Source organism: Staurois parvus, unplaced genomic scaffold (genome assembly GCF_062004578.1).
Source record: "Staurois parvus isolate SC_StPar_1 unplaced genomic scaffold, SC_StPar_1.0 ptg000153l, whole genome shotgun sequence".
In the NCBI taxonomy this organism is placed as follows: Eukaryota; Metazoa; Chordata; class Amphibia; order Anura; family Ranidae; genus Staurois; species Staurois parvus.
In genome coordinates, this window is record NW_028317949.1 from 20,565,555 (window position 1) to 20,584,354 (window position 18,800).

The 18,800-nt window shown below is 41.2% G+C and overlaps 1 protein-coding gene across 1 annotated transcript in view; it reads right to left on the reverse strand.

The window, feature by feature from the left end:
- Window positions 1–18,800, reverse strand: part of DROSHA (drosha ribonuclease III) — a 392,901-nt gene that overhangs the window by 114,372 nt on the left and 259,729 nt on the right. The window contains exons 18-20 of the mRNA XM_089674845.1: window positions 15,053–15,191; window positions 9,642–9,702; window positions 8,821–8,880 (exon numbers count right to left, since the gene is read on the reverse strand). Of these exons, the coding sequence (XP_089530971.1) occupies window positions 8,821–8,880; window positions 9,642–9,702; window positions 15,053–15,191 (260 nt within the window). The remainder of the gene's footprint in view (window positions 1–8,820; window positions 8,881–9,641; window positions 9,703–15,052; window positions 15,192–18,800) is intronic.

Below are 18,800 nucleotides of genomic sequence, written 5' to 3' on the forward strand. Positions count from 1 at the left end.
CCGACTTAGAGGACCGCTCGCGACGCAATAACATCAAAATTAGAGGGATCCCTGAATCAATAACGAATGAAAATCTGCTTCCCTACATACAACAATTCGTTAAAATACTTCTCCCAGCACTTCCGGACATAGAGCTTGCGATTGACCGGGCCCACCGTTTGCCCAAGCCAGCATTTTTGTCAGCTTCAATCCCAAGAGATGTACTAATTAGAGTACACTTTTACCACGTAAAGGAAAAAATTATGACAGCGGTCAGAAACATGCCACCTCTCCCGCCGTCACACGCAAATCTCCGCCTTTATGCGGACCTTTCCAAAGCTACGCTCCTCAATAGGAAGAAAATGATTTCCATCACAAAGGCCCTCAGAAATCATGGTATAGCCTACCAATGGGGCTTTCCAACTAAATTAATAGTGCGGAGACAAGGCAGAATATTTACCGTTAAGAACCTGGAAGCAGGCATTGATCTGCTCAAAACCTGGAATATCATCCCTGCAGATACACAAGACGCCATTCCTAACTCAGCCCAACATATGGAAGCAACATGAACGGTTACATGAAACATTCCAGGAGCAGACATATGCCCTGCCCCCCTAGAGGCCTATTCTAAATGTCCAAATGTCTGGCGATTGGCCCTTACTTGAAAATGTTCGTTCTACATATTTTTTGTTGGCATGACCCTCCCCGGGGTCAAAGCCCATCTATACCCCTCAGTTCTAGAGTAGCAATGTTGGCTACTTGGTCTACCTGCTTTTTTTGCGGGAATATTTTTACTACCCTGTTTGTCTCCACCCCCCTTTTTCTAAGGCACTATCGAATACTCCTCTTTACTACTACTCCTGCATTCCTACAGTCCACACGGCACAATAATTCCACAACCTCCATCCGAGCCACACTGGTACCACAAGTAAACAACCATTCCCCATTTCTAGGAGATTACCGAATCTTGTTTCCCTTAAACAGCAAACCGACACTGTACTACCAACCAATATTTCATTACCAATGATTACTATAACATCTCTCAACGTTAGAGGCCTAAACTCCCCATTTAAGAGATCACTACTCTTTAAAGAAACCAGGAAATCCCAAGCCGACATTTTTTTCATACAAGAATCCCATTTTGCCACTGGAAAAGAGCCTAAGCTACACCTCCAACACTTTTCACAAATTTTTATGTCTACCAACCCCAAGAAGAAAAATGGAGTCATCACAGCCATCAGCGATTCTCTCCCTTTCCACCTCATCTCAAAAATAGCCGACCCACTTGGACGCTTTCACATCCTTATTTGTCAGATCAATGACATAACCCATACATTGGTGAATGTATATGGCCCGAATAACAACCAATTGCAATTTTATCGGAAACTCTACAAGACCATCTCTACCCATAAACAAGGCAGACTCATAATTGGCGGAGACCTCAACGTTATGAGCAACCCACTTGTGGACTCATCATCCAAGAAGAAAACTAATAAATATACCTTTAATCGATTTCTACACGACCATGACTTGTATGACATATGGAGATGCCAACATGGTTCTGAAAGAGACTACACTTACTACTCCCCCGCTCATCTTTCCTACTCGAGGATAGATATGTTTATTACAGATAAATGGACATTGCAACAAGTGACCTCATCGAACATTGGCACTATATCTTGGTCAGATCACGCACCAATCAGTTTATCCCTAGATGATGGACGTTCGGCGCTCCCGCCGATTTGGAGACTCAATTCCTCACTCCTCTCATTTCCGGACAATCAGAAGCATATCTTGGAAGCACATAATTTATTTTTTGCTACTAACACCACACCGGATATCTCAGTTACCACACTCTGGCGAACATACAAAGCATACGTGAGAGGTATCCTCATACAATTAAATTCGCGTATAAAAAGACAGAGGTCCCAACAAATCGACCAACTCCTAACCTCCATTAACCTAAATGAAGAACTTAACAAAAATAACCCTAACCCCTCCACTTCCGCGACCCTAAATCAAGAAAGAAATAAGTTACGTACCCTATTACTCCATTCATATGACACCAATCTCCAAAAAACAAAGACCAAATTTTATGCACTAGGAAATAAAGCAAGTTCTCTTCTAGCTAAGATCATTAAACATAAACGACTTAAGACCAAAATATCTATGATACAACACCCAATCACGCGTTCACCTCTTTCGAACCCGCAAGATATAGCCAATGCTTTTGCAGCATACTATCAAAAGCTATATAATATAAAAGATGACCCGAACACAACCCAACCTACGACTCCTACCATTGAAAGCTTCTTGCATGACTCCAAGCTCTCCCACATCTCCCCCTCTCAACTTGAATCTCTATCGGCGCCAATCTCATCTATAGAAATTGAAAAAGTTATCTCTACTCTACCCTTAAATAAATCCCCAGGGAATGATGGATTCACTAATGAATTTTATAAAACGTTTGCATCCGACCTTAAATCACACTTATCTGCCCTTTATAACCACGCAGCTTCTACCGGTAAATTCCCTTCCGACATGCTGCAGTCGATAATCACTACTATTCCAAAACCGGGTAAAGACCCACAATCTACTCAAAATTACAGACCAATCTCGCTAATCAATACGGACATAAAAATTTACGCCAAAGTGATTGCCCAAAGATTACTCCCTTATCTACCTGCGTTGATACATCCGGATCAAGTGGGTTTCATACATGGTAGACAGGCCCCAGATGCTACTAGGCGAATAATATCTCTTCTGCACCATCTAGAAACTGATAAACGTCCTTCTCTCCTCTTATCATTAGATGCGGAAAAGGCCTTCGACAGAATTCATTGGCAATTCATGGCACTTACACTACAAAAATTTGGCATTACTGGCTGGCTACTATCGGCGATTCTTGCTCTTTACTCTCAACCTTCTGCTAGAGTATTAACTAATGGCACGCTCTCACAACCCTTCTCCATATCAAATGGAACCAGACAAGGGTGCCCCCTATCCCCCTTAATCTTCGCCTTGCTAATAGAACCACTAGCGACTAAGCTCAGAAATGACCCAGAATTCACGGGAGTCAAATATCATAGTACCGAACATAAAATTAGTCTCTTTGCAGATGACATCATACTCATAGTCACAAACCCACATAAATCTCTTAAGACGATACGTGCACACATTAGGGATTACGCAGAGGTTTCGTACTATAAACTTAATGAACCCAAATCATCAATATTGAACCTGTACACACCGCCCATAACCCAGGACTTACTTTCTAAGCAGTTCCCTTTTATCTGGGAAAAACACAGCATCCCATATTTGGGAATTAAACTCACCGCTAATACTAGCCAACTCTACACATCTAACTATAGACCGCTTCTTGAAACTATCCCACAGGATCTCAAAAGCCTTCGTACTGCTACTCTATCGACATTAGGTAGAATAGCAACCCTAAAAATGTGTATACTTCCTAAAATACTATACATTTTTCGAACATTACCTATCCCTGTCCCCTACTCTTTTTTCACCAAACTTCAGGCGATATTAAACAAGTTCCTATGGAATTCAAAAAAATCCAGGTGCACTACAAATCTACTAATACGCCCTACCCTCAGAGGAGGAGCAGGTCTCCCACATATGAAATCCTACTACCAAGCCGTTCTACTAGACCAGCTCTTCTTCTGGTGGCATCCCTCCCCTGAAAAAATATGGTCTACCATGAAAACATCTTTATATCATCCACACGCTTTAACGGACATGATGTTCCTACCTCGCATGGCTCAAAATCGAATACCCCACAAACATCCATGTATTTGCGCTTCCTTAACAGCCTGGTACGACTTTATTGACTATAACAAATCGGGGAACCACAACATACAAGTTCCTACCCCACTATCATCCCTCCATCACATCATTCCCCACCTAAACCTAACGACATGGACGACCTCTGGCATACTTCATATTCAAGACATATATACTTCAGACACATTAGACTCCTTCTACATCACCCAAAGTAAATTCCACCTCCCTGACACCGAACAATTTACCTATATGCGAATAGCCCATGCACTATACAAAACCAAACTTCCACATAACATAGAAATCCCTGCAACGGCTCATCATTTCTTGCATAGAACTACCTACCCAAAGAAAGGAATTTCCACATTCTACACTCTTATACTCGAAAAGCAATTTGCAACGTATACGTCTTCCTTAGCTAATTGGGAGAAAAATCTGCACCAATCTGTTTCTCCAACTGTGTGGGAAAAAACATTCACTATTACTTACAAGGCCTCAAAATGTTCTTCCCACTGGGAAACATACTTAAAAATTCTACACGAATGGTATATGACTCCTGTCAAGTTATCTGTATTTTATCCACAACATTCGCGAGCTTGCTGGAGGCACTGTGGAGAGTCTGGTTCACTCCTCCATATACTTTGGAACTGTAAGTCAATTTAATCTTACTGGAACAAAGTTTTTCAGATATTATCCTCCATTACAGATACGCTAATTACTCCAAACCCTGCTTTGGCTCTCCTACACATTGGCATAGATAAATTCCCTATAAACTCAAGGACCATCATTCTACATACTTTAGCAGTTGCAAAAACTAATATTACCAGACTATGGCGCTCTAACACTACTCCCCCTTTATCTCGCCTCTTTCAAGACCTTAATCTCCATTGTGAAATGGAAAAAAGAATAGCCTTACACAACTCAGCTTTCCACAAATTTACAGCCCAATGGTCTCGATGGCTGAAACATCCAAACTGTTCCGTAAACTGATTACGAATATGACCCGTTTAAAGTTAAGAATAGAATATTCCCATGTGCCTTTCCTTCTTGTTTCCTTCCCCTTTCCCAATTTCCATCTCTTCCCTAATTATCATTTCTTTATGACCGTGAGAATGGTTCACTGAACGTTGAGCATACCTCTCATGTAAACATCTGAAACCTAAAAAATCCCCGGCCTATTGGTGGGGATTCTTCACACCTGTTTATTCTCTGTATGTATTATAATTACCCAAGTGAACCCTTATTCTCACATTCCAGATTTACCATGTTTTTCTCTTCTGTATGTCTGAAAACTTTTTCAATAAATAATATTTGAATATAAAAAAAGTAACGCATGCACTACTTTTAGCGCGGTGCGATTCCAGCCCATTCAAATGAATGGGCTTGAAATTGCACCGTATAGACTCGCACAGGAATGCACTGCATGTTCCTGTGCGATTCAAATCAGGGCATAGTGTGAACCAGCCCTAAAACACTAACTGCCTGGCTCTTATGTTGACCCAGTGTTTTTATTTTTAATAAATTGCAAAGATTTCAAAACAAACTTCTTCCACGTTGTCATTATGGGGTATTATTTGTAGAATGTTGATGAAAAAAACGAATTTAATCCATTTTGGAATAAGGCTGTAACATAACAAAATGTGGCAAAAGTTAAGCGCTGTGATTTCTTTCTGGGTGCACTGTATGCATCCCTTAATGAGCTTAAATTCTTTTTTTTTTTTTTAAGTACAAAATGTTCGGTTTTCTTTACCCCTTTCATTTCTTTACCCCTACCCACACTGCGTTCCTTCAACTGGGCTATTATGCCTGGGGAGCCAGAAGGTCTGATCCTGTGACCACTGTGATTGGCTGTCACACGATCAGTACAGCAGAAGCATGAACTTAAGAGAATACATGAACAGAAGACCAGGTGGAAGACTTACAGATCTGAGAATTAGATGCCTGATCTTGAAAAGTCCAAGAAACACTGGCCTATCACGTAGAATGTGCCTTGTCAGAAAAAGGGAAAACATTATCTTTAAGCCAATAGGACTGTACAACGGCCTGCCGAATCCACCCAGAGAGAGAAGAACAAGAGGCAGACTATTCCCTAATGGGGGCTCTCAGACATGATGAAAAGGGAATTGGACTGTCTAAAAGAAGAGTGACATTGAAACAGCACTGACCACATTCAAACAATGGAGGGAAAGTACACCTCCTCCCTTGGCCAACTCATACACTTTCACTACCACCTCTATGCCAGCGACACACAAATCTATCTCTCAACCCCCCACCTCACCCTCTCGGTCTCCACCCGAATCACACACCTACTGAGCGACACATCAGACTGGATGTTGCTCCACTTCCTTAAACTGAACCTCTCCAAAACCGAGTTTCTTGTCTTCCCCCCAGCCCGGACACCACCCCCCATTGACTTCTCCATCACATCCAACAATGTCACCATCAAACCCGCCCCGCAGGCCAGAGTACTTGGTGTCATTCTGGACTCCAACCTATCCATCCAGCCCCAAGTCCAATCTTTAACAAGCTCATGCAGACTCCACCTCCGCAACATCGCCAAAATCCGCACGTTCCTAACCCCAGAAACCACTAAACAGCTCATCCACTCCCTATCATATCACGACTCGATTACTGCAACTCCCTCCTTACTGGCCTGCCTCGCCACTGGCTATCCCCGCTTCAGTAGATCCTGAATACGGCTGCCAGACTCATTCAGCTTTCCAACCGCTCCATTTCCGCCACCCCCCTCTGCCAATCCCTCCACTGGCTTCCGATTGCGCAACGGATCAAATTCAACATCCTAACACTGACGTACAAAGCCGTCCACCATACTGCCCCGAATTACATCACTGACCTAATATCCAAGTACCACCCAGCGCACACACTCCGCTCCTCACAAGACCTCCTTCTCTCTAGTTCCCTGGTCTCCTCCTCCCATGCCCGCCTCCAGGACTTCTCCAGGGTGTCACCCATCCTCTGGAACTCCCTGCCCCAACCCATCAGATTATCACCTACTCTCCTCTCCTTTAGGCGCACCCTGAAAACCCACCTCTTCAGGGAAGCCTACCCAACCCCCTGCTAACTTGCCAACCTCCTCCACTCTTCCTACCACCCCATCCCCCACAGCTATCTCCTCCTGTGCCACCATCCCCTCCCTCCTAGATTGTAAGCTCGAAAGAGCAGGGCCCTTGATCCCCTCATGTTTTGCATTGTATTGGTATTGTTCTGTCACATGTTCTGTCCCCCTTTGTAATGTACAGCGCTGAGTGAACTATTGGCGCTTTATAAATACTGTATAATAATAATAATAATAATAATAAAAGCAGGACAGTGGAATGGAGGTACAATGTACTGGTTATGCTGAAAAGACCACATTAGGTTGAAAGGAGGCTTTAGACCTCAAGATAATTTTTTTCTTTGTGTAAAACAAGAAAAGCTTCCTTAGAAGATGAGGCTGCCAACATTTGTCACTTCCCTAGCAGAGGTGATTGCATTGAGGAAGTCCACCCTATGAGTGAGAGTTGGCAGGGTAATATCTCTAATAGGTTTAAAGGGCAGTTTTGAAGACTTGACAGAACTAGAGTGAGATCAAACTGGTGGTTGTACAGAAGGAGCAATTTGAGTCAAGCTTTATACAAAGGCTTTGACAAAGGAATAAGAGGTAAGCAGTCTTTAAAAAAGAATTTCCAGCAAGATCTGTCACTTACAGTACACAGGGCTAGATGTTGCTCCAGACTAGATTTTAGAAAGGCGAAATATGTTTTGCAAGTGTGATGGAACGTTGAAGACTAGGACCTGAGCTTCGACAGCCATGCCATCACAACCAGCTACCATGGTGATAAACTGGTCCTTGGGACATATAATCTGGACAATCCCACAAGGTATCTGCCAGCTGTCTGATAAGGTCTGAGTACCAGGACCTCCTGGGCAAATTCAGTACAATAAGAAACAGTGGTATTCCTTTCATCTCAATTCAGTGGAGCAGATATGGTAGGAGCTTCAGAGGAGGAAAGCTTTAGATCAGGATGTGCTGATACTACAGAGCCAATAGAGTGTTCACTACAGGGCGAATGTGTGGCCTCAACCCAGAAGTAGGAAGCGGTGTACCAGTCCTTCTCTTTGCCTGCACGGGCCCCCATCCACTGTACATTGTGGGTGGGTGGACCTTAAGTGGTTAAACACAATAATAATATTTACATAGGCACATACAGGGCACATTCATAGTAAACATAAAAGAGTTTGCACTAAAGTGCATCACGACAAGCAGATGTTAATGCACTGCGCATTGTGGTATGCTGTGCAGGTAGATTTTTTTCATGACCGAACATGCACAAGTGACAGCCTCCTAAGGCACTACCATTGTGTACTTTCTTTATGTCTCATTCAAGTCGAACACACAGCAGATTCAAAGAAGCCGCTGGCCAGGATAAGAGGTGGAGTGCAGTTGGTATCACTCTGCATGTGACAGGAGTCAGCACTACAGATGAGGCATCAGCCTATGCGGCTCTTGCTCCCTACTGCAGCTCCAACTTCACAAGTAGTCCCTCTGCATTGCACTCTGTTTGATGCTCTGGAATGGTGGGTCAGCAAGCCCAGACCGCAATCTACTGGTAGATCGCGATATACGGGTTGCTGACCCCTGGCCTAGTGCATTACACAAAATACATTTACTAAAATGCTATCAATGCATACTGTTTGCAGTGTTATGTACCTCATTGCCTTACATCATAAACATACATGTACATCCTAACGTATGGGGCTATGAAATACATTTTAAGGTATTATGTCTCACAGTGCAATGTAATGAAGCAACACTAACTGTAGAGCAGCATAGTAACTGACAACACATTATAACCCTGTGCATAATGACAGAATGAATGATCATGTCAACATATAGAAAGACTGAGCAAGTTCAATGAACAGCACCCGACAACCAAGATCTAATGCAATAACATGTTATGTAATATTAACCTGCTGTGCAGACAACGTAACAAGCTGAAATGACAAAGTTCAAATGAAAAGTAAAAGAGAAGGGCTGTTTACCTTGTTAAAAATTCAACCACAGCATCTCCTAAGAATTCCAAGCGCTCATTGTGGTTTATTCTGAAAAGAAAAAGTTCTGTTATTTGTGGATACAAAGTAAACAAAGCAAAACAATGTCACTGCTTTTTAAAAGTTCTACATACACCTAATAATAGTAATTAAAAAAAAAATATATATATATTTTATTTTTTTTTTGTGTGTGTGCATTATTAAAGACTCGCTAGTAGTGTAATAAACACACGCACCATTTTTTTTTGAAAGAGAAATGCTTTAGAATACATTTCTTAAGTCAGATGCTGGACACAAAGAACATCTTATTGATTGTCAAGCTACGGGTGTATAGGAGTGTGGAATTAGTGCAGCACACAGCATGCTTTTTATGGATCTATACTGAAGTGGATATTGGGCCTTAGACAACAACAAAGCTCACAATTTCAATATTTTAAACACAAAGCCAACAAAAGTAGAGTAAAACAGAGTTATTACTTTTTCCCATAAAGCATTTTTCAGGGGATGAACAGGGCAAATATGCTGTAACGAGATCAGATATTGGCTTTGACAATTCAGGCGGAAATCTGTGAAAGGCAGGTGAGATGATGACAATGTGGCATTTTGCCTTTAAGTGGAAGAAGCGTTTGTACAAGAAGCATCCAGAAGTTTCCTGTATATGCTGCAGACCGACTGGTGCAGTCATCTGTTTTGATTTGCTAATAATTTTAATTTAAAGGGGAAACAAAATCAACAAGAAACATGCACAGACACGTAAAATATGGTAGCTTTAAACTACTAGGAAATGTGTAATAAAATGAAATTATTCTTACCGTGAAGGGGCTGGATCATCTTGCCCCAGACGAGACATAATGTTTATCAGCGTATTTATTCCTGTATCCATGCAAAATAAAAGTCATCATAAATGACAGATCAACCAGTCATAAAACTGTGAGCGGAAAGTTCACAGAGAAATGCATTGAGAATGACTTAAATCAATAGTGCTCAGAAGCCGGCACTCGTAAAAATATAAGAGCATTTTCTCATCATATGCTTGTAAAACTAGATGGCCTGAAATTTATGTTTCAACTCTGCTCCTTTACTACAGTTAACGTGAACGGCAATTAGATCTGTTTAATCCTATCGTTTTATACAATGCTCTTCAAAGGGTATAAATTACTTGGCCACCGATTCATTCGGGCAAGGGCAACAAAAGCCATAATTACTGCAAGGCCAGATTTTCAACAAACAATTACAGGATCAATGCACTCAATTTCCTTTTTTTTTTTTTAAGTATTGCAGTCATGGCCTGAGTGGGGACGAAACAGAAAAAAAAAAATATCATGAGACAAATAAAAACACCAGTGATATATAGATCATATAAACTCCTTTTATGCATTCTCCTTAGCACAGGACTATTTTCAATTCAGTGTGTACAATCATCCTGTCATTTGCAAAACATAGACCTAAAGAAGACCACAGAAATCAGAGGGCGTTCCCAATAGCAGATAGGAACCAACGTTTATCTGAACAGTAACCATTGAAACAAGCAACCCTTCATATTTAAATAACAAGAGAAAGGCAAAGGAAGCGTGCTGCAGACACCTCTGACAAATGCTTGCACTGGGAGAAGAAGATATCAGACAAGTTTTCAACCTATTTCAACCTACCTCCAATAAGTTTCAGCCTGTGGTTTCTGTTGGTAGTCAGCATTAGATCAAGATGGCTATATTGGAAGGCTGCCATCTATTGCCCATAAGTTTTTTTGGTTTTTTTTGTCACATCACGAAAACACCTGTCTCAGCAACCATTTCCCAACTCACAGTCCATGCTACTTAAAAGACAATGGGGAAAATTTGCAAAAACTGGAGCAGACAGAGTCTGGGCAGCTGAGCATAGTAACCAATCAGCTTCTAACTTCAGCTTGTTCAGTTAAGATTTGAAAATGAAAGATCGAAGCTGATTAAGTGCCCAACAGTACTGCCCATCAGTGCCCAACAATGCTGCCAATCTGTGCCCATCAGTGCTCTTCAGTGCTACCTATCAGTGCCCATCATTGCTGCCCATTAGTGCCTCCTCATCAATGCCCATCAGTGCTGACCATCATTGCCTCCTCATCAGTGCTGTCCATCAGTGCAGCCTCATCAACGCACATCAGTGGAGAAAAATTACCCATTTGCAATATTATTTTCACAATTTTTGCTCTTTTTTAGTTTATAGTGCAAAAAATAAAATGCTCAGTGGTGATTAAATACCACCAAAAGTAATCTCTACTTGTGTGAAAAAAATTATAAAAATTTCCTATGGGTACAGTGATGCATGACCACACAATTGTCATTCAAAGTGCGACAGCACCGAAAGCTGAAAATTGTCCTCGGCAGGGAGGGAGTAAAATTGCCCGGTAGGCAAGTGTTTAAAGAGGATGGCCATCCAATCTAGGCAACATACAATTTTATTTATTTTTTTTAGAGATTCATATTAGAACATGAATCACATTTGGCAGCGGTCAAATCAAATTTGACAATGTATTGTTCAGTTAATAACTAGTAAGTGGTATAATAAGAAATAACAAATTTTCTAAACAGTCTTATAATATCTAGAGGAAAAGAAAGTCCTTCAAGTCAAGGCTCACAGTGTTATTCTACCTCACCTAATATCTAGTAAGTGGTTTAATAACTAATAAATAAATACCTATGCAGCATTTCTTTTTTACAGTATTCAATATCTGGTTAAATAAAGTGCACACAATACTTTTTCCCCATCTTCTAAGGTGCCCTGTCATGCTAGTGGTGATGTTGGACAAACTCCCCCCTTTCTGGCACTACAGCTACCAGGGAGATGGCTGCTTTGATAGCATGGCTTGTCTACGGTACCCAGCACAAGGCATGCAGAGGGAGGTGAGGCTTATACACCCTGTCTGTACTTTATCCCATCATGAACTAAATACTGCAAACAATTATATCTGAATCTTTTTTAATGCTCAGAGGGAAAGTCAATCCTTTAAGCCATGGTTTCCCAGAAACAGGTCTCTGCTTTCTTGAGTGCTGAAGGATGACTTCCCAAGAGTCCAGGAGCTTTTATCAAATTCATCTTTTTTGTAGGATCAATTTATAACAATTATTGGCCAATTGTTTTTAGTGTTCTTGTTTGTTACAGTGCAAATTAAAATATCAATTATAATTATGTAAAATGTTCATAAATGAAAGTATTAATTGAAAGATGTATTTTCCCTAAGTGCATCCTTTTTTCTTTGTCATTGCTTTTAACCACTTGAGCTCCAGAGGATTTACCCCTCTCAATGACCAGGCCTCTTTTTGCTACTCGGCGCTGCACTAATTCAACTGATAATTGCGCGGTCATGCAATGCTGCACCCAAACGAAATTTACGTCCCTTTTTTCACACAAATAGAGCTTTCTTTCGGTGGTATTTGATCACCTGTGCGCTTTTTATTTTTCACGCTATAAACAAAAAAAGGCCAAACATTTTGAAGAAAAACAATATTTTTTATTTTCAGCTATAAAAAATATATAGTAAACTCAAAGTTGGTTATAAATTTAGGCCAAAATGTATTCTGCTACATGTTTTTGGTAAAAAAAAATCTTGAGGAAAAAAAAACAATATTTTGGACTTTTTGCTATAAAACATGTCCAGTAAAAAAAAAAATTCAAAAATCAAATTTAGTCATACATTTCTGCCAAAATGCATTCTGCGACATGTCTTTGCTAAAAAAAATGAAAAACCCAATACGTGTAAATTAATTGGTTTACGTGAAAGTTATAGCGTTTACAAATGGCGGGAAAGATACTGGGATTTTTAGGGTTTTTTTTATACTAATAATGGCGGCGATCAGCGAATTATGGCGGCGATCAGGGACTTATGGCAGCGACCAGCGACTTATGGCGGGACTGCGGCGGACATTCTGACATTGGGGGGTACTGACTTGGGGTCAATGACATCCCCAAAAACACTAATACAGTGATCAGTGCAAAAAAAACCCACTGACACTGTACTAATGGCAATGGGGAGGAAGGGGTTAACTTTATTTTGCAGGGAAGGGTTACAGGAGTGAGGGGAGTGTTTTACTAGGGGGCGGGGGTGTGTACTGGGCGGGACAAGGCTGATCGAGAAAGAGAAACTATTCTCTCTCGATCAGCTCATCCTCGAGCTGACAGGGAAGTGACAGACAGCACAGCTACTGCAGCTGTGCTCTCTGTCACTGTTTGCCGCCGATCGCCGGGACATAGCCGCTAAGGAGCGGCTGTGACCCGGCGACTGACATCTGCGGCGGTGATCCGCGGGACAGATAGGGCGGCGGCGCGCCTCGTGCGCGCCCCCTATTTGTTTACAAAACACACGTTTTATAACGTGGTTTTGCCTGCGAGTGCCGCCCTGCCGCCGTATATGTACAGTGGCTGGGCGGCATGTAGTTAAAGGGGGAATAGTGATACGGAGACATGGAGGTAAATGAATGGGTGGTGCAAGATAACATGGTTTGTAGTACAAGGTTAAAAATTATGCAGGTTCAGTTTTCATGATGCATAGGTAAAAGGTTAATGGATGGATAAGGGATCATAATAAAAATGTACCCAAAATATATTCAAACAACCTTAATTTGCTTCAATTTAGGAAAGTGTTTACATATTCAGGGAAAGTCTTAGGATACATGACACCACACAGAAAAAATTGGTATAGTACCCACAAAAAAAGCAATACTTTTTTTTCAACCTAACATTATAAAGCATTTTCAGTACGTGGATAATTTTATTACGCCTAAAACCTCATGCACACTGAGGTTGCTGTTTGACTTTTTTCTGCCCCTAAATGTCCCTATGTTACCATATGTGTTCATGCACACATAAGTGTTTAGAGGAGTTTAAAGGCAGGTGTGTTCAGGGGCAGAAATCCAAACACACCAAAATTGCGTTCAGAAGAGCGTTCGCGCAGAAAAACGCCTTACATGACTAACGTGCGTAAACATGCTTAAGTCCTTAGGTGTGTTTAGCGCCTTGAGCGTTTTTTCTTTTCAGTGGCCAGAGTAAATTAATATTCTGGCCAATGAAATAAACATTCGACTGAGTGCTTGACACGCCTAAACGCGTTTGCAAAAATGCGGCTTTGGTGCATCTTTGAAGCAACTGTTCTCCTGCTAGAAGAAACGTGTTTACAAAAGCCCCAATGTGCATGAAGCCTATTATTTTAAAGAGGATATTGTTGCTTAAAAAGACCCTGTTGATAAGATATGTGGATCCTAACAATAGTGTTTCTGTAAAATACAGACTGAATCTAATCTGTGCTCTTCTGCAGAGATAAATGCACCACTAGGATCTTCAGTACTTGCTGTGATCCCAATCCACTAGCTGCTATATTATAGGAGAATCCCTGCAGCTGAAAAGGGGTACACGGATTACTAGCACCCAGGGGAAGAAGCCTCAGCACACAACGGGTAGACCACAGGCTTCTGACACACCCAGCAGTGTAGGATGCTGAAGGTACTAGCAGTGCTTCTAGTTTTGCAGAAAAACAAAGTATAATAAATATATTTTAAAAAGATACTGTTAGGATTCATCTATTTCAATGACAGCACTCTTTAAATATAAAAGATACAGTTCCCTTTGTAGGCAAAGCCAAGATACATAAGAATCCAACCTACTAAGAACAGGGAACAAAAGGCATCAACTTCACCATCATAATACCAGAGAAAAGTGGTTGTAAAGGCTCAAGGTTCTTTACCTTATTCTATGCATGAAGGTAAAAAAAACCTTCTGTGTGCAGCAGCCCCCCCCCCCCCAATACCTGAGCACCCTCCAATCCAGAGACGTTCTCGACAGGTCTGGGGACTCTGCCTTCCTCCCCATTGGCTGAGACAGCAGTGGGAGCCCACTGGTTCCCACCACTGTCAATCACAGCAAGTGAGCCAATGACAAAAGAAGGGGGGGAGCTGTGGCTCAGTGTATCTTATGGCTGCATAGAGCAGCGGCTCGGGGATGATCATGCAGCGGTGCCCCCAGGGCGAACTGCTTTCCCTGGGGGCACTGCTTGAGGGGGAGGAGCCAGAAGCACCAGCAGGGACCCGAAAAGAAAAGGATCGGGGCTGTTTTGTGCAAAATTACTGCACACAGCAGGTAAGTATAGACATGTTTGTTATTTTTGAAAAAAAGCTTTAGTGTCATTTTAAATCAGTACCACTATAAGTAGAAGAGACCAGTTGATTTCTACAAGCTGAGTATAGCTAATCAAACATACCTTTTTTACGCATGTGCATGTAATGCACTTTTCTATCACCATATTTTGGCTGCCTAATTCCACAGTTGGAAAGAGAGTTGCGAGCATGGTCAGGGTTCATCCCAAAGTTCAAATGGTGGCTTGGGTGAGTCATAGCAAGCTGAAATATAAATCAATAAAAACACATTAATATACATTGAAACATCTGTGAAAAGAAAAAAAATATATCTAAGCTGATGTTATTTTAATTGTAAAATTCTGTGTAAACTAAAAGCAAATATCCTCATTTAAAAAGTGCGTGTTAAGTATAATTCCAATAGATTTACGATGTTTGTTAAACAGGGGATAAGATGATGTTGCCTTTCATTATCAGTCACAAGTGAATATAAGATGACTGTAATCTGCCCTCAGGCTCCATGCACACTAGCATTTAAATTAAAAAAACACAGGAAAAAATGCTGGTAATTGTGGGTTTTAGTAGTTTTTAGGAGCGTTATTTTAGGAGCATTTTTACAGTACATGTAGAGGGGGAAAAAAAGCTAGAAAAAAGTTGTTAGGAGCGTTTTAGTAGCGTTTAGGTGTGTTTGGAAAAGCACTTAAAAAAATGTTACAAAAACTATTTTTTTTCTGCTCCTAGACACTGAAGCTCAAAAAATGCTAATAGCCAGTGTGCATGGACACACAAGAGAACACTATTTAGCTACTAGGAGCAGAAAAAAATGCTAATAGCTTCTAGGAGCTTAAAAAACATTAGAGGGCATAGAGCCTCAAAGAGAGGAACACAATGGCAAGTTTAATAAAACCTGGACCAAACTGTTGTTACTATTATGTTAACCACTTGCCGCCCTGCCACTGTAGATATACGGCGGCAGGGCGGCACTGGCAGGCAAAACCACGTTTTAAAACACGTGTTTTGTAAACAGCTAGGGGGCAGCCCTATCTGTCCCGCCAATCACCGCCACAGATGTGAGTCGCCGGGTCACAGCCGTTCCTTAACGGCTATCTCCCGGCGATCGGCGGCAAACAGTGACAGACAGCACAGCTGCAGTAGCTGTGCTGTCTGTCACTTCCCTGTCAGCTCGAGGATGAGCTGATCGAGAAAGAACAGTTTCTCTTTCTTGATCAGCCTTGTCCAGCCCAGTACACACCCCCGCCCCCTAGTAAAACACTCCCCTCACTCTTATAACCCTTCCCTGCTAAATAAAGTTAACCCCTTCCTCCCCAGTGCCATTAGTACAGTGTCAGTGTTTTTTTTTTTTTGCACTGATCACTGTATTAGTGTTTTTGGGGATGTCAGTGACCCCAAGTCAGTACCCCCCAATGTCAGAATGTCCGCCGCAGTCCCGCCATAAGTCGCTGGTCGCTGCCATAAGTCGCTGATTGCCACCATAATTCGCTGATCGCCGCATTAGCATAAAAAAAACCCCTAAAAATCCCAGTATCTTTCCCACCATTTGTGAACGCTATAACTTCCACGTAAACCAATTAATTTACACGTATTGGGTTTTTACATGTCGCAGAATGCATTTTGGCAGAAATTTATGACTAAATTTGATTTTTGTATTTTTTTTTACTGGACATGTTTTATAGCAAAAAGTCCAAAATATTGTTTTTTTTTCCTCAAAATTGTCAGCCTTTTTTTTTATAGCACAAAAAATAAAAACCACACAGGCAATTAAATACCACCAAAAGAAAGCTCAATTTGTGGGGAAAAAAAAGGATGTAAATTTCATTTATGTACCATATTGCATGAGCGCGCAATTGTCCCTTAAACTAGTGCAGCACTGTATAGCAAAAAAATGGCGGAAATTGCAGTAGCTATACAATAGTTTGTAGACGCTATAACTTCCACACAAAGCAATCAATATACACTTATTGGGATTTTTTTTACCAAAAACATGGAGCAGAATACATTTTGGCCTAAATTTATAATCAACTTTGAGTTTACTATATATTTTTTATAGCTGAAAGTAAAAAATATTGTTTTTCTTCAAAATCTTTGGCCTTTTTTTGTTTAAAGCGTGAAAAAAAAAAAGCGCACAGGTGATCAAATTACACCAAAAGAAAGCTCTATTTGTGTGAAAAAAAGGACGTAAATTTCGTTTGGGTGCAGCATGACCGCGCAATTATCAGTTGAATTAGTGCAGCGCCGAGTAGCAAAAAGAGGCCTGGTCATTAAGGGGGGTAAATCCTCTGGAGCTCAAGTGGTTAATAGCGCAAAATCAACTTTTTTTATACTCAATGTTTTTTTCTATAAAACTGTAGAAGAATATATTTTGAAAAGTGTTCAACTCTTTCTTAAAAAAAAACAAAACAAAAACACACTGATCCCACATGATAGCAGTGAAAGGAATAACAGAAAAAATGTATATAGCACACCAAGAAACCAAATTAAAGTTTTTCATTTACCTACCCTAATATAGAAGATTTAATCTAAATCCTGTAGATACCGCGTACCAATAATTATGAGGCCTGAATAGCTACTTTGTACAATTGTTCTCATATTCAGGAGTTCAGCGGACACAGCAAAATTGGATCCACATTTACAAACTGCATTGCTCATTTTACTAGGTTTCTAGAACCTGAAAAATAGAATCTAGGTAGATTTTTCACAGGTCACCTGACATTTGTATCCAAACTTGTGGCATTGATGCAAAAAAGTAACCCTTCCATCCAGTTTCCATCCATTCACAAATACAATTTTGCTGTACATTTATTGTGCTATTTCAAAGACTAGTTTAACTTGGTATTATTATTGTGATTGTAAACCCTTACAAATGCCCAGTGAAGTGACTGGCCACAGGTGATAAACAGGTACAACTCTGTCATTCCCTCCATTGGCTTCCGATTGCCCAACGCATTAAATTCAAACTGCTAACATTGACGTACAAAGCCATTCATAACACTGCTCCAAACTACCTCAACAACCTGATACCCATATACCACCCAACCCGTACTCTTCGCTCCTCACAAGACCTCCTACTTTCTAGCTCCCTGGTCTCCTCCACCCACGCCCCGACTGCAGGACTTCCCCCCCATCCTCTGGAACTCACTACCCCAATCCATCAGACTGTCATTTAGCCTCCTCACCTTTAGGCGCACCCTGAAAACCCATCTCTTCAGGAAAGCCTACCCCGTCCTCACCTAACTGCTGATCTCCTCCACTCCTCCTACCACTCCATCCCCCACAGCCACTTCCTCCTGTACCACTATCCCCTCCCTCCTAGATTGTAAGCTCGAAAGAGCAGGGCCCTCGAACCCCTCGTATATTGTATTGTTACTGTATTGTCTCATGTACTGTCCCCCACTATAATGTACAGCGCTGAGCAAACTTTTTGGCGCTTTATAAACACTGTATAATAATAATAATAGGAGGATTTGTTTCATCTCTGTATCTGCAGTCTTATCTACATCCATTGAAAGTGCTGAATTTATAACACTTGCAGAGCTGTCAAAAAAACGGAGAGCTGAAGTTAAGCTCTGCAGAGCTCAGTGAGGAGAGCTCAGAGAGATGATCACAGGGAAGGGAGACACCCCCCTCCACAGAGCTCACAGGAACAGAACTGATGCTGTCAATCTGCAGGAGGCCCCTCCTCTGTCACCATTTTTCTCTTGGTGTCAGGAAAACTTGTCAGAAGTGATTCATGCTGATATAGCAGAGGAACAAAGCAGCAGACAGAAATGACACTTCGTACTCTTAACTAAAACAAGTACACACAGTTGAGGGATATGCTTTGTTAATATTTCATGTCTGAGGTTTACCACCACT